Genomic DNA, 17,046 nt, shown 5'->3' on the forward strand with positions numbered 1-17,046 from the left:
AAAATGTTCAGCTTCAGTGAGAACATGGTTTCATTTCACTGTACATGCTAGTACGAAAGCTTCTTCCAATAGTTGTACTATTATATAGAGATTATAATTATAATTTATATAATTTTCATCATCATTGTGGTGATACAAGTAATAATGAAAAATAATCAAATGAGCACAAAATGCAAAATACAGTAAGATAACTAGTAGTAGAAGGCAAGAAACACATCAACCATAGAGCCTAATCATTCATCTAATTTGACAACGAACATGCCTTTTAAATGTGCTGAAGATTTAAACCCAGTTTCAAGAACTGCCTACCGCTCATGCAAAGTATGAGAATAAATATTAAAAGTCCATTTTGATAAAACAACAGTGAAAAACAAAAGGATTAGTACATGCTTACCATAGCATGTTAATGCTGCTCCTAACATAAGCATTCCAACAGCAAAAATATCTACATACACCTGCAACAAATTTTAAGTCACTAGATCATAATAAACATTTTTCATCACTCAACAATGTTCTTCAAAATTATAGGACAGATTCTAATAATTCAGGACAATTAAGGCATGACCATTATTTATGATCAACTCATAAGTTAGCACCATGGCCGATTTCAAAATCAAAACTTGTAAGTAACAATCAGAGTTTACAAATATATATATTCACTCCATTCACTTATGTGAAACCATGTCATTTTCTTTTTTTTCTTTTTTTTGTTACAAGAGGATTTGAATCCTTAATCTCAACCCACACTCCACCCTACCCTCATTACCTGAGCTAGCCCCAGGTAGCTATCATATCATGTATTTAAAGAGAAAAGTAAACTTCATCTTTGCCCCATCATCATATGCTACAAATCTGCTCCTTCCGTCTTTCCTGAGGACAAACCAACTCAATGTATTTCATTAAAAAGAAAAAGATTCTCCCATAAAGGACGCAACCACTTTCTCTTCATGTAAAGCAGTCCCTCCAAAGCAGAAAAGACCAAACTTATGATTTCCCAAGATGACCTTTTTGTTTCTTTTCTAAGAGAAGAATTTTATTATAAAAGAAGGAAGCATAAAAAGTTGAAGGATAAGAAATCTTCAAAATGCAGGGTACAAATAAAAACTCAACATGATAATACAACAAATAAGTCAATAGAAGTATTGACCTCTAAACGATCTTTAGAATTCAATGTTATTATGATATAAAAGCTTCTTTTACAGAAGCAGAGTTACCCCCCTTGCTCTTGACAGAAAGAAATTAACATAATCAAAACCGATATTACTATTCAAAGGAAAAGTAGCCACAATAAGAGGATAAAGACAATACCAACTTGACATATCAATCAGAAATTTAAAGAGCACTGCATAGCATGAAAAGATATAGCAAAACCATAATTACTGTGTCCATACCCGAGCAGCCACTGCTGAATCAATGGGATTCTTCCCTAATCCAATCCATATTATTACAGCAAATACCAGCATGATGACAAAAACTAGAAGTGTAACCTGGTGAATCATGTCCAAGTGAAATACTTGAAAAAATTACATCCTAATGTGAATCATTAAATGATCATCAAAAGAAAGTGGCAACATGATACAACAGAGATGGAAACTACATGAGCAGATACAGAAGAAGAAACACTCAGCATGGCGCATACCAAAAGTACAATCTTCTGCCGATTACCAACATGAGACAACCGAAGGGGAAACCATTTTCTATGGCTTGCTCTGCCTGCTAAAGTACAATCATTAAAGGACTTTCTTAGTAAAGTTTCCTCAGAAAAGCTTCCTTCATAATCATCGTCATCATCTGGCTGATGGCAAAGATCAACCCTGTAAAATGAAACCCAAGAGCAATGCAGCTTCATGGTCAGGAGAAAGGAAAATATGGTAACTGAAATAGTTATACATGTATAAATGCAGATGATTGCAGATAACTTGAAGAGTTAGATGATCATATGCTATGTTTCTTTTCTTTTCTTTTCTTTTGTTTTTTTTTTTGGGGGGGGGGGGGTGGGGGGGTTTGAGAGTTTATATCAATAACATAGAATTGTTTTTACTTTGAGCATTTATTAAACTATATAATAATTAATTTAAAATTTAAAAATAAATTAAATGGTAAAATTTAAAAAATATAATATGATAAAAATATATCTAATTATTTTAAAACTGTAGTATTAAGATTAAAGTTAAATAAAGGCATATCTTTAAAATTATATATTTATGCAAATTATTTATATTATTTTCAAAAAGCATTTTTATATTAAAAAAACCTTTGAAGGAGGAGACCGCGGATTGCAAATTTTGGGGGCAATAATATTCTATTGTATACAGTAAGGGCTGCAGAACTTGCAGTAAGCCTTCTGTCCCTGCATTCCAACATAGCAGGGGAAAAGAAAAGAAAAAGAAAAGGGGATGAAAGTCTCCCCATCTGCCCTGCGCTGATTTCATTGGCTGATAGAACCATGTGACTTGCAAAGTTTAAAACATCCATCAACCTATTGTCTCTTAAATCAATTTTTAACTTATTTTAAATTGTATTATTTTAAAGAATGTATCATGAAGATTAAAGTTGGATACAATTGTCTTTAAAAGCATGAATTAAAATTAAAAAAAAACAGTAAAAATGTTCAGAAAGCTTCGGGAAGGACAATATCACTACAAATGCATGTACATACATGCATGTAACACAATGCTAGGGGTGGCAACCATGCCCTTTTACGAAGACGTGGCTCTGTCCTTGGTTTCTTTGCATATGAAAACACGCAAGAATTGATAGAGGAATTCTAGTAGAAACAAAAGGCAATTCCAGTAGATGAAGTATTTTCAAGTGAATCCACAATTTAATTTCAGAATGTGGCTTCAATGCAATAAATTTAAGATCATTAAAGAAGACGAAAATGGAAATGACAAAAGAAAAAAAAAATAGCTGAACTGCTGAAGCATGAAACGAACAGCAGCACATGACCCATCTTTGGGGCAATCTGGTTCACAACCAAAAATTATCAGAGTCCTAAGTTACTCTTTTCAGAAAGCATATGCATAGGTCGTTATCCCTCTATTTAAAGGTCATGTTCGTCTGCGGACAATGTTCTTATCTAACAACATCTCCCAGTCTTGCTCTCTTAGATTGAAGAAAAGATCGCAACACAGAAATGCAATAAAAAAGGAAATAAGAGAAATTATCAGACAGGTAGACAGACAGAAGGACAAAGAAGAAGGATCAACTGAGAATAATGAAAGATGACGGCAAGAACTTGACATAACATATAATTTGCCAGAAAACACTGCATGTAACTTGAAAATTCACATTTCTATAAACCAAACAAGAATTTTAAAATAAATCAGATTACATACCAGAAGGATAAAAGTAGAAGAAATGCTGCAAAGAAAAGTATTTTAGGGAAAGCTGCAAGACAAAACATCAACAGTTTAATCATTTTGGTTAAGGCTAAGACCTTTTCACAAATCACAAATTTCTAGTTGGTAACGAAAGGAGGTATACCCAAAAAAATAAAACCACAGGAGTGTGACCAGCACGTCCATCCATAGCAAGTACCAAGAAGTGTCAATACAAAATAAAAGAAGAAACCTGAAATATGAAATCCCAAATTGAACAGATCAAATGGAATCAAGTACAGAAAGCAAACCAAAACAACAAATTAATGGCCAAACATCTTATGTTCATTAAAAGGCAAAATATATATATATATATATTATAAGAAAAAAAATGGAACTATTTAATGTATCTGGTGATGATTATGTCAGGAAATCAATTGATTATCATATAGTGACAGAAAGAACTAAAGGCTCAACTCTCAAGAATGCAATGAAGAATGACCATGCATAAAATTAAAATGCAGCCTATAGTGTTTTCCCATCCCATGCTGGGCATCAAGCTAAGGTCAAGCCTGACTTAGCCCATGAACAGTCCTATAGCTATCTAAAACTTAAATAAATTATTTATTGATAAGCATAAAATTAAATAGTTACAATTTCTCACAAAATTCATAATGACCAGTATTTAACAAAATAGTAATCGAGTAACCTAATTTCAGATTCACATGATACAAGCAGCGGCTTTCATGAAACCTGTCTGGAAAAATGCTATTCAACAGTGTGCCTTTCATTAAATGTTAAGGTAGCGTGTGTCACTGTATGTACAATGTGCACCCTCATATGGATAAAGTCCTCCTCTCTTAAGTTGTTTGCTTTTGCGCCTATAAGGCATGCATGAGCTAACTTCATGTAAACAAGTCAGGAACAATACATTCGAATCAGTTTAACCATACTTTAAAGCAGTGTGAAAACCTTTATCTTTAGCACCTACAACAATGAAAACGCAATTATCTAAAACTTTAATTTCATAATAAAAATATTACTTCAAATTTTTAATTCAGTTTTCTTCAGATTACTGCCTTCAACAAAATCACCTGCATGCCCTAACTTTAATTGTGTCTTCTAGAGAGAGAAATGTGGCTTTTCGGGGTGGTAAGGAGCATATCATTCTTGTACTTGTGCCTGGTCTGTAATGTGTATATACTAACCTTTCTACATATAAACTGATTAAGATCGAAGCTTCCAGAGAAAAACATAGGCCCCAGGTCATAATCAACCTTGCTCAGAAAGTGAAAAGACTTGGCATGCTACTTAGCACAAAATTATATTGTTAAGAAGGCAAACGTGCCAAAATAGAGCCAAAGAAATGTTCTTTTCTAAGGATTCAACATGCCTATGTTCAAATTAATACTTGACTCATGCACACGACTTGGTCACAACAACTCAACAGGGATTATGAAGCTTAGTCATGAAATGCAGTTAGCTCAATCAAACCATAAAAAATGTGGAAATGGCATCAAAGGAACAATCAAAACTGCAAGAGATATTCCATGCTAAATAAATTAACAGTTCAACTAATCATTAAAAGTAAAATAGAACAAACCCAAACTGGAACTGCCAATCATTAGATGAAACACCTGCAGCACATCATATTTACATCTCATGAGAAGCTAATATATATATATATATATAAAGCAGTGAAGAGTAGTTGCGTGCAGTAAGCCTAGTGACATACGTGGAAGTTCATACCATAAACATAGACATCCATAAAGAAGCCATTAAGAATAACTACAAGAAGTATCATATTTCAGAATACAATAGACAAAACATAAATTAATCGCACTCCCCATGTACACCCATCTATGGTAACACAGTGTTAAAATTAAGTACACCAATGACACTAGGACATCAAAACTGTGTCATCCATCACCAGATTCTCCTTCGTTATTCATTACTAATATTTTCACATTTTTATCTAGCCCTCCAACACACATACACCCACACCAGCAAGATTTAAAAAGAAAGATAGAGCCTCTAATGCACAAGGGTGGCACATATTGCTATCCAGAAAATAATGGGTAGTTACTAATGTAGTAGTCATTGCATATATAATATAACTTAAGATCTGTGCGGACAGAGTGACGATCTGGGATAGCCATATTAGTTCATTATATATCAATTCAAGAATAACAAGAACACAATCACCGGTCCCGTACAATTTACAGCCATTGGTATATATCTTATTGGGCTAATTGCTGCTGAAATTAACAGCCTCTGACATCTTCACAATTCATATATGAGCCTATTTCCAACAGCCATGTTGTATGCCATAAAAGTAGACAACAGTGCTGACCAACAAGAAGGACCAATTCACAAATAACAACTTCAACACGTTCATTCAGTTAGAGAAGAGCATATCCATATAGCCATCCAACGTGGAAAACATGTTACATCAGAGATTCAGAGCTAAATCACGTTGACAAAGAACAGATTGGAAAATGCCCTTACTTTTTGCCGAGTCCAGCCAACTTGTGAATTCCTCATGTGGATTCTTATTAACTGTGACAGCAAGAGAAAGCAACTGACAATCACTGCAAGGAAATAACTTTCACATTGCATGCATCACGGACTTTAAGATCTAATATTTTTTGAAAAGCATCCCAATCGTTTATAACGGATGATGTAAGAATCAACTAGGATGTAACTCAAATCAACAGCGCCCGATGCCACTAAGCTTCCCAATTGCCCTAACTGAAACCGTTATTACTATACACTGCACAATGCTTGCAATTGTATCCCTATTCAAATGGGTTAGTGACTTAGATTTGACAACGGACGTAGTCGATTGAACATTGACAATAAATACAAAATTCCAACTGTTTGTGCAAGTCTTTTAATAGGTTAAAACAAAGAGCCTTGATACAATGCCGTAATCATCGAGCTAAGAACGAAACCCGATTATAGAGAAAGTACAATGTAGCGACGAGAGTTTCAACATGCACACTAAAAATTTTCAATTGATTCATGCATGCATCATCAAAAGCAATTCAATCTCCCAAAGTCAACACATTTCCCGGGTCACACAATTCATAGGTCACTCACAAAGACGAAGAAAACAACAACTGGACACATCCCATTTCACAATTCTTCATCTTTCTGCATACCCTCTTCCCCAATTAGATGGAAATAGAAAGTGAAAGCGGAAATGCATGAACCAATCTCAGAGCAAAACCCACAAATCCAAAACGATAACAAACCTGAAGGTATGCAAAGAAAGAAATAATGCCGTCAAGAAGAGCAAGACCCGCAATGACAGCCACCAAGACTCGTGGAAAACAATACCCTTCTTCTCTCATTTCAAACATCCTCCTCCCAAGCCGTCCCTCTCTGTCCCTACCAAAGAGAAACAGCGAGTTCGAGCAATGTCTGCAGTTCCAAACAGCGAAACCCACAAACCGATAACCAAATTCCCTGAAGGGTATGGTTCATAGGGAGATCAAGTGGGCTTTTTTCGCCACGGCTTCTGGTAATTTCCCAAGGTGCTAGAGCGAGAAAGAGACAGATAGCAGCTCTGTTTCTTACATGGGTCGGTTTAGCTATTTTTGAAGGTGGCATTATGGGTGAATAAGGAGTAAGAAGAAGGTCAATGACGTAATTTGAGGATGTGATTATGTTTTTGTGGAGAAAAGATACGCTCTGATGTCCAATTGAAATCACGAGGGTGGTGGCTTTCAGACTTTAAAGATAGAAGATTCCGCCGATCCCTAGTTGACTTTGTGGTTTGACTGACTATAAAGCCTAAAAATCACATGCATTAATTAGTTTTAAAGTTTTAATCCTTGTATACAAGAAGTTTATTTTTAATTTAATATACCAGCGGGTGTCACAATTCACCTTCAAATTTAAATTTATTTTTTAATAAAATATTAACATTCATGTGATGTTAAATGTCAACTTTTTAAGTGTAATTTTTTATTTTGCCTACAATGCCAACTAAAAATTACTGTCCTCTCAGGATCTAGTTTGAGGGATTATCTTGTGGAATATTCTTGCATGATTTTATATAACATTATATATATAGATATAATTAAAATATAAATACAAAGCATAAAACATTAGAGCTGGAGTTAAAGTAATGACATGTATGTTGAACAATTTTTGACGCAAACAATAATTTTTTGGATATATGTCAAAGGGCACATGATGATTGTCCTTAGCTCAATGCATTTTTAATATTTCTTTTCTTTTTTTTTATTTTTCACACATAAAACTTTTTCCCTCTTTTGTAACAAAAATATTGATAAAAATAAAAACTATAATTATAATCATAATTATAATATATGGATAAAAATTATAATATTACAATATCATATCATTTATATTCGAATGTAGGTCCTCATCTATCATTCTAGTTTTTAGAAGGATTCTTTTTCCAAAAAAAAAAATTGAAAACGCATTGATTGCTCTGATTAAAGCGAGCACTCATAATTGGTGAAGATAATTGATTGTCCTATTTAAACTTGTCAAATGAATTAATTTTTATTGACAAATAATTAAACGTGATTATTGGTAACGTGGTAGGATTACTTCGCTTTTTCTTAACACAGTTTGGCATGCGCTTTTGAAAATTATGATGATGATATGGATAATATTTTATATAACCAAAAAATTTATAACATTATTTCATCAATTTAGCATAACAATGATGAGTATGATCTGAATTTTCAAATCAATGAATAGTCAAAGTACAAAAATTTCAATACAAGGAATGTTCGGCATAAATAATGTAAAAATATATCATTAATCATACATCTTATTTGTAATAAATTTTCCTTTACAATACATTATAACAAGTGGGTCAGGTATTGTAATTTAAATTTATTCCCCACATTTAATACCCAATAATCATGGTTTGAATTCTTACACATTTTTTGTCGAACTTTTTATTTTAGTTGTGTCTGGTATAAAATGGGAATAAAAAAGGAATGAAAATGAGTGAGCTCTCTTCCATAACCAGAAAAATTTCTCTTTTCAATAAAGTCACTTTGTTGTCTGCCATTCACAAAAAAAAAAAACACTCAATTTCCCTATTTTCAAATAACCTTTCAATGTACCAAATGCACCATTAAGATTTTTCTGAGCAATCAAAAAAGCTCCATCCATTGAAATGGGATAAGCTTTGTAAGAACAAAGCATTGCTGCCTAAGTAAGCTTGGAGAGTTATCAATTCAATTGTTAGAGTTTTAGGCCAAAGAATTGTTCTAAACAAGTCAGACGGTGATCTTATCATCCTTCAAACATATCCTGACATTGTAAAGGGATTCATAAAGTAAGAAAGACAGTCACAAATCATCGTTAACAGAGTGTTAATTGGTACAGCTTATTTTGTCTCAATGGCAAGCTCTTGAAGCTATAATCATGAGGTAATGTGTTTGAATGCTGTTATTAAAAAAAAAAATGCAATGGTTATTTAGTCGTGTTTGGTGACAAATGCATGTATCTTGATTAGTGTCATGTAGGATGGTGAGAAAACTTATTCTACATGGTGTTTAGAAGACATTTTGTCCTCAAAAAATTGCTCAAAGCAATTTGTACGTTATGATATGCTTAGTATGAGTTTGGGTGGCATCGGTCGATCCAAACTTTCAATTTATTTGCATTGATTGTGAAATGCAGAAGTTATGTGAGACTGGGAAGTTTTCTAAACCACATTTTTAGAAAAGCTAATACATGTGCTGATTGACCTGCACATAATGCATGTTCTTCTAACCATAAGACATGTTCTTATGGAACCTCCCATAAAGTATTTAGCTATTGTAAGCTATGATATTATGAAGAAACTCATGGACATGGGTTGATCCCTGCTGTTTCTTTCTTTAGGCTTTTTACCTTCTATTGTAGTAAAAAAAAAGATGCAGAAATTACGCGAGACTGGGAGGTCTCATAATATGTCTTATTGAGTTGGGGTTACAATTAGATGGAAAAGCAGTGAATTAGTAAGAGCAATATGCCATAGCTGTGGCATACAAAATGCTAATATAAGACACTAATCCCTCTCTTACTTGGGTGAATTTTGGAAGACTCCAGACAAAAATTCAATTACCTCACAAGAACTGTTTTGTTTATCTGGAAATTGGTTAGCGACTCTTTGCCATTGAAGTCCACTTTGATTAAGCATCATCTTCAAATTGAAACTGCTAGTGTTTTGTGTGGAGAAAAGGAAGAAACTAGAGAACAACTTTTTTTTTTTTTTAAATCATGTCCCTTTGCCAAAGCAATTCGTTTTGGATATGATCTTGGAATGAAATCTCCATCTGGTTGGGTTTTCACTGCATATAATCCTGGAGCTGAACATTTGATGTAGCTAAGCTATTGTTCTCCTTTTAATTCACCACCACCAATTAACACATCCTTTGAACTATCCTATTCATGTAGTCTGTAAAAGACAAAGTCAATTTCCCTCACCGACGTTCTCACCACCTTGTGCTACATCCTGCGAATCTTGCTTCACAATCTTGCATTACATTCAATGTAGTTGAGGAACGACTCTTTTGATTAATAATATACTCAAAGGTTTGATTGGTAATAGAACACAATAATGTCATGTAATTTATGCAACTGATTCTATCTAATAGGATAAAGCTACTTGTTTTTTTTTTATTTTTAATGCATTGATTATCCAATGTTCTTAAACACAAAATATATTACTATATCCCTTAACCTCCAACTAATTCAAACTAGCACTTTGTCAAGTCCAAATTGAGGAGAGTTCTCGCAGCTTAACTCTCTTCATTTGTCTATTAAATAGGTAAGTGTGTGTAACTAACGGAAAATAAGAGTTAGATTTTGCATAAGGAATTAATTTCTCTCAATATAATAAATTAAAGTTTATATTTTTAATAGGAGAAGTATCCACATTTAATACCTGATCATGCCTCGAATATAATTACTTTTAATAAAAAGATATTTATGAGTAATAAAAAAGTAGGTGCAATATTTCTTTTATAATATTTTCTATTCATGTGTATATTACACAAAACAAGTGTGAGACTGAACCTTGTTTTAATCCTCTCAAGTTGGCTCTTGATCAACTTTATATTTTTCTCATTTTACTTTCTCACATTTTAAAATCTGCTCAAAATGAGAATATGGTTCTATTAAGTACCAACTCAAATATTGTGACAAAAAACTAGATTAACAATCGACTAAAAGAGAGTTTTAGCCTAGAATGACAGTCATTAACAATGTTTTGAAACCTGAACCGGATGTTGAACCAAAAAGAATAACAGGTCACGATTATCATGATTCAACTAATTAGATCAGTGGTCGCCATAAAAATTAAATAAAAATAATATTTATACACAAATATATAAATAAAACATTAATTTATTAATGATGCTTGGAATCTCGACAGCAAAGACTAGATGCTTGGACTGCTAGAGTTGGAGGCAAAGGTATGTTAGTACAAGCTCACGATCTCGAAGCAAAATGTTGGAGCTAGAGACACGTTGTTATATCATGACTCATGAGCTTTCGATCTCGATATTAAAGGATGAGTTGCTAGAATTGAAGACAGAGACTAGAGGAAAGATCAGAAATTAAACATGGGCTGTGAAGAAAAGATCATAAATTAAAAATGAGAATATGGTTTGAATAAGGACCAACTCAAATATTGTGGCAAAAAACTAGATTAACAATTGACTAAAAAAGAGTTTTAGTCTAAAATGACAGTCATTAACAATGTTTCGAAACCTAAACTGGATGTTGAACCAAAAAGAATAACGGGTCGCGACTACCATGATTCGACCAGTTAGACCAGCAGTCACCATAAAAATTAAATAAAAATAATATTTATACAAAAATATATAAATAAAATATTAGTTTATTGATGGTGCTTGGAATCTCGATACTAAAGACTTAGATGTCTAGACCGCTGGAGTTGGGGGCAGAGGCATGTTAGTATGAGCTTGCGATCTCGAAGCAAAATGCTGGAGCTAGAGGCATACTGTTATATCATGACTCATGAGCTTTCGATCTCGATACTAAAGGATGGATCGCTAGAATTGAAGATAAAGACTGGAGGAAAGATCAAAAATTAAGTATGGGCTGTGAAGAAAAGATCATAAATTAAAGAAAAGAAAATAGAAGAGAACTAGAGATTAAAGGGGGAAAAAATCGCGAATCTAAGCGATTGAGCTTAAGTTTTCTTTTTCTTTTCCTTTTTTAAATTTTTTAGGCTCGAATTAGGTTGACCCACTCTTATTTCCCAGTCAACTTTGGTTCTCTTAAAACCACTCAGGTCAATCCAATCCAAATGTCAAGTTGACTTAATTGGTTGAACTAGGCCATTTTGTTCAATGGGCAATGGTCGGACCATCCGATACGGTCGAGTTTTTCACATCACCGGTCATTAAAGCAACAGGTTTGGCATTTTTTTAAAAGGTACCATAAATTAATTGCACAGTAGAATTTGGACAACAGAAAGGTCCTTCTAGATAGCAAATGCTTGCTATTGTTGGTTAAAGGAAAGCTTGCTACTTGGCTAATATCTCCCTTTGTAACCATCAATACTTTACACAAGGATATGGTACAGTGACTAATAATTATTCACAATGATAGACTACAACTAGATATACAAATTCTAGCTCAAGCAATTCCAATCATACAGAAACACCCCCATTTCAAAGGAAATGGTTACAGATCAAACTCTGATTCCTCGTCAGATTCTTCGTACTCTCCACTTTCCTGCCACATATCAGAAAGCCATTGACATAATTTATATAAATCCCCATTAATAACTGTGCAAACAATAACAGTGCCTATGGAAATGACAGATTCTTTACCATTTTCATGTTATATTCGATCATTGCTCTATCAAATTCTGCTCGTTTTTCAGTGGCTATATCGTAGTATTGAACCTTCTCCTGTAAGATACAATTACAGTGTCATATGCCAGTACTCATTCAAGAACTGACTTTGATCATACAGAACAACTCAAGACTTTGATCATTAAAATTGATTTTAGCCAAGAATTCCCATCAGCTGATACAGTATAATGCTACTTCCGCATCATTTTCCGGAATTGAATAGCATGCAAGGAATTTCAAGGCATAAATCAGTGGCAGCATCCACCATAGTTCATCTTGGTAAATATAAGAAACAAATAATTTGTTCCATACATGGTTTTATTAAATTTACATTTAGCCGCATTTATACATGCCAAGATCAAGTGCAATGAAGCTGCACAACTTCATGCCCAAATAATTTGGAATACAGCTCCAGAACCAATTTCGAAACTTCAATATATGACTAACTCCGATTCTATCTTCTAACATAACAATCATAATGATGCACTTGATTGCTGAGTCTAAATAAGAAAATATAAGGTTACAAATACGAACCTCATAAGTCATTGTTTTCCACTTCTCTCCACAAGCCTTGCCAATCTGAATGAAAAAGAGGACGAAACAGAAGCAGAGTTAGGATACTTGTAGAAAATAAGAAGAGGTGGGAAAAAAAAGTTCATTGGCCATTTGCACGGCAAAGTATTGAACTTTCTTGCGAACTGCTGAATAACTGGCAGCTTTTTTCATTTTGAGAAAAAAGGAATTGCTTAACTTCTTAGTCATTAGATTTTAAAGACTTTATTAAGTCTTTACACAAAAAGTTATGCCATTATCTTGCTTCCCAGTCAAAGATATAAATCAAACTAAAGTGTCACTACAAAATGAATTCTATACTTACATCACGCATTGACTTAACATCTGGATTCTGCTCTTGAAATTCTTTACGAAAATCCTCCCTTGAAAAAAGAAAAATTAAAATTAAAAAAAAATAGTAGTAAAGGATTGTAATGCACTAAACATACGACATAGAAGTACGAAATGGTTGTTCAATATAGCCACTATGCTAGGTTAACGAGCATTGACACAGTATTATATAAATAGGGGAAACTGCATCTAACCAACCAGATTTTTGCCTCCAATTGCAATGCAGGCCCCAATTTAAAAACATTCAATCCCCCAGTCTATTAACCCATTGCAATAAGCCCCCTGTCAGCTAAATTAAGAAATTTAAATTATGTTATTATAAAGTACCTTTCCAATTATTTAACAACCTTTTTGTCATTTTCTTCTTCCCCGGCCAATTTATCCTTGTTCATGGTTTAATCCTGATGGAGACTGAAAAATACTTGATTAGTTGATTCTAGGGAAAGTAGCACTCTTCTCTATTTAGTCACAAGAAGAAATGCAAGACTATCCCCCGTTACTGCCAAATAAACCCAGAAAATGAGGAACAGCACAAAACAATCACAAACGAAAAAACACAAAGCTCCCTGACGTTCAAGAGGTCAGGACTCTCCCCCACAAACAAGTCCAAACTTTTCCTAACTCCTACAGACAATATTCTCTCTAGAAAAGCCTCACTCCCCTCTGTCAAATCTTTTGTACCCTGCCCATTCTCAGCCCTTTGTAAACTTCGTCCCATTTCTTCTTAGCAGGCTCTCCCTCACACCTCTTTTTGCAGACCATGCCCAACTTCTCTTTCGATCCATCCAATCCTATTTCATTCAAACCACTCATGTTGAAATGTGAATAATCACTCAACAGAATTTCCAAAGAACCTTGAGATTTAATGACAAGAAAGAAATAATTTTTCTGGCGGGGGGATTTTGGCAGGTGTTGTGGGATGGATTGCAAGTTGAGAATTGGGTTGTGCATTATATGTTGATAGGTTGTTTCAAAAGGCTTAAAAGCAGGAGAATGTTGACAGTCAATGGAATTTGAATTAATTGTGGAAATAGAAGCTGCGGTTATTAACCGTTGAGAACATTGGAAATGACTGCATTGAAGAAGATGATGATAATGAAGGAGGATACACAAAAGTGTGCGAAGGCAGAACTTTCTGAGGCCAAAGGCTGAACATACCCTTGCATTGTGAAGATAAAACTGAGTTACAGGTACCCATGGCCACTCTTCTCTAGCGCATGTAAGAACAGGACAGAAAGTGCAATACAATTAATGTTTAACTTAACAAGACAAAGAGAAAGTGCGCATTTAGATTCTGTGATGGGTGATTATCAAGCCTGTTTATCTGTAAATTGATGGAGTAGAATAATATGGTTGGGAAAAATAAAGAGATGGCCAGACGGGCTATTAAATAATAGAAAAGGTGTTATAGTAATTTTATATAGTCAAAATTTTCTATTTTAGATTATAGGAGTTCTTTTTGGATAACATTAGACGATAGCTGCTCATTGCAATGGGTTTAATAGATCAGAACATCACTTGCAAATTTCTGAAGGTAGGGGTGGACATTGCAATTGGGTGCAAATATTCAAGTGGATAGATGCAATTTTCTCATACAAGCCATCAGAAAAACAAAAACTAAGTAATTCAGCAATAATATGGAATTAGCATGACAGGCTGTTGATATCTTTCATCATTCATAGTTGCATAATTACATACAAAAGCAAGAAAAATATAATCCACAAAATGCAAAAAAGTGCGGTCACTAGAGATCCACGTCAGCAAGACATGAACTACACGAATATGGTGAATCATCTATATGGAAATTCTAAATTTTTTTTCATGGTTGTATGGTATTTAGCACTGTTCCAGTTCATAAATCCATGAATTTTAATAAAATTCCATATTCCCCAATTATGAACAGTACTTTCAAAAGTAAATAATATGCAAGGAAAGATCTTCGCATTAGCGTGTGTATGTGTGTGCGCGTGCGTGAGAGAGAGAGAGAGAGAGAGAGAGAGAGAGAGTAACATCAACTGCTGTAAGCTGTTCATTTTAACCAGAACCATAAACAATTCTTAGTATCTCAATATTTTGAAGAAATCCAAAATACACAAGAAAGATGTTCTCATTGCTACCAATATAATACTACAAAGCAGCGTACTTTTGTTAAATTAAGCGTTTCCATGAAAAGAGCCAACAACAGGATCATACAAAAAGCCATGTGTGACTCCTTAGCACTGGCCCCTCACGAGTAACTGATAATTACCAGCATATATAAAGAGAAAAGGAAGCGAGTAAACCGTACAAGAAGAAGAAGAAAGCAGTTGGGGGTTTCTTTGGCTTCTTAGCATCAAGTTTTTTGTTAATCTTCTTTTGCTTTGCCTTGGGTTTCTTCCCTGACTGAGTCAGCTGGGAAGATCTCTTCGTCCCCTCATTGAATTTTACCCTCAACACTACCGTGCTGAAAATTCCAAAGCAACAGTATATACAGTCATGGACAAAGTTCCGGAAGATATTTAAATAAACAAAATTTTGTTGTGCATGAGCTGTGAAGGAGAAAGAGAAAAACTAGAGTGCCAGACCAAGTTGAAATTCACGCAGCTACTTCATTTGGTTTGAGACCATAGAATTCATCACAGAAAAATGTTATAACAGATTCCCACCCAGTTTTGAATTATCAATTAAACCCTTCGTTACTTAAACAATTAAATACTAAGCAGTCCCTGTAGGGGAGCAAAAAATTTTCAAAGAATTAAACCCAAACGAAAACATTCACTTTCCCAGTATTGAAACAAAAGACAAACCGGTAAGTCAAACAAAAAAAAAAAACTTGAGAGTCCCAGGTCCCATCCAACTTTAATAATCCATTTAGCCATTTGCCCCAGTTCAATTTTATCAATTAAATGCGAATATAAATCTTTATAAGGGAGCCAAAGTTTTTCAACCATTAAATCATGAGGCGAATTGGTGAAACACAACTCTGAATTGAAACAAGTTAAGTTGACATGATGAAATTAGCAAACCCAAAATATGATCGAAGTTGTTGGTTCCGTTGGAACTAGGAAATCAAAAAGAAAGTCAATGGCACTATAAAACAGTGACAAGAGTTAAGAGACAAGGTAAGAGGAATGAAGGCACAAGCGCTCATGCGGATATATGATAGCTAAAAGAGAATATAGTGAAATGCTTACCTGTCAGAAGAAGTTCTTGTAGAGCGTTCATCGGAAGCAGAAGCAGGGGGAGGTGAGAGAGACCTCTTTCGCGACCTCGTGGCTTCCTTTGCCATGTGTTTTCTTGTAGGGTGAAGCTCCTTGTGCCGCTCGGTTTGGTCCGCTTAGTGTGTGTCTGCAAGAAAGGCCGAAGCTTCACAACTTTGGTTTGATAGAGCGAGTTGGGTTGGGTCGACACGGTTCTATTACCAGTGGAATCGGGCCGTGTCTCGATAGATGAGATATGATATGATACGATATGAGACGCCCATCTGGCGGCTCACATTTCAGGCCGACATGATAATACTTGCTACACCAAAAATGGGAAAAAAACGGAAGGAAGGAAGGAAGGAAGGAGAGAGGTGGGGTGGGGAGTGCAGGATTGGATAATTAAAAAATAATAATAATAATAATAATAATAATCGGTAGCCAAAGTACAAGAAGGACGTGTAGGCTATTTGCTCAAGCATGTTACATCTGGAAAGCCATATGCCAAATAAAAAAGTCTTTGCTGAAGATCATAACACGAAGATATAATATTCTCTAATACAGAAGTGAACACCGGCATAAAACTCTTAAACAAAAGTCAATCTTTTGTCAAAGGGCAAGCAAATAACCGAAGCCAAATGTAACCCTTTTGAAGCAGGCTGAGTCAAACTCAACATCAACAATTTGGTTGACATTAATGGAATTGTAGCATGTGATGACATCTTTTTTGAGATAACAAAAGAAATTGGATCAAATAATTTTTTAAATATTTTGAAT

General features: G+C 34.3%; 2 protein-coding genes across 2 annotated transcripts; both read right to left on the minus strand.

The window, feature by feature from the left end:
- Positions 1–461: 461 nt before the first annotated feature.
- LOC129300795 (uncharacterized) lies at positions 462–6,919 on the minus strand. Its single transcript, XM_054939388.1, has 8 exons — positions 6,578–6,919; positions 5,829–5,879; positions 4,924–4,957; positions 3,487–3,573; positions 3,339–3,390; positions 1,640–1,814; positions 1,392–1,487; positions 462–870 (listed from the first exon to the last, which is right to left on the minus strand). The coding sequence occupies exons 1-8, from the start codon at positions 6,683–6,685 to the stop codon at positions 838–840; spliced, it is 636 nt and encodes a 211-aa protein (XP_054795363.1). The 5' UTR covers positions 6,686–6,919; the 3' UTR covers positions 462–837.
- A 4,870-nt stretch (positions 6,920–11,789) lies between these two features.
- Positions 11,790–16,583, minus strand: LOC129300796 (high mobility group B protein 14-like). The gene is made up of 6 exons (XM_054939390.1): positions 16,264–16,583; positions 15,378–15,533; positions 13,065–13,122; positions 12,722–12,766; positions 12,164–12,244; positions 11,790–12,065 (listed from the first exon to the last, which is right to left on the minus strand). The coding sequence occupies exons 1-6, from the start codon at positions 16,356–16,358 to the stop codon at positions 12,015–12,017; spliced, it is 486 nt and encodes a 161-aa protein (XP_054795365.1). The 5' UTR covers positions 16,359–16,583; the 3' UTR covers positions 11,790–12,014.
- Between the last annotated feature and the right edge of the window lie 463 nt (positions 16,584–17,046).

This window comes from Prosopis cineraria, unplaced genomic scaffold, assembly GCF_029017545.1.
Source record: "Prosopis cineraria cultivar Desert tree isolate PC_DT_omini unplaced genomic scaffold, ASM2901754v1 PC1750, whole genome shotgun sequence".
Taxonomy (NCBI): Eukaryota; Viridiplantae; Streptophyta; class Magnoliopsida; order Fabales; family Fabaceae; genus Prosopis; species Prosopis cineraria.

Excerpts from the sequence above, each read along its gene's own strand:
- LOC129300796 (XM_054939390.1), bottom strand. The coding sequence starts at position 16,358 with ATGGCAAAGGAAGCCACGAGGTCGCGAAAGAGGTCTCTCTCACCTCCC. Across the intron at positions 15,534-16,263 it reads ACAAGAACTTCTTCTGACAG|CACGGTAGTGTTGAGGGTAA; the intron begins GTAAGCATTTCA and ends TGGAATTTTCAG. Across the intron at positions 12,767-13,064 it reads ATGTTAAGTCAATGCGTGAT|ATTGGCAAGGCTTGTGGAGA; the intron begins GTAAGTATAGAA and ends TTTTTCATTCAG.
- LOC129300795 (XM_054939388.1), bottom strand. The coding sequence starts at position 6,685 with ATGTTTGAAATGAGAGAAGAAGGGTATTGTTTTCCACGAGTCTTGGTG. Across the intron at positions 5,880-6,577 it reads CTTTCTTTGCATACCTTCAG|TTAATAAGAATCCACATGAG; the intron begins GTTTGTTATCGT and ends TTGCTGTCACAG. Across the intron at positions 4,958-5,828 it reads TTGGCTGGACTCGGCAAAAA|GTGTTTCATCTAATGATTGG; the intron begins GTAAGGGCATTT and ends GATGTGCTGCAG.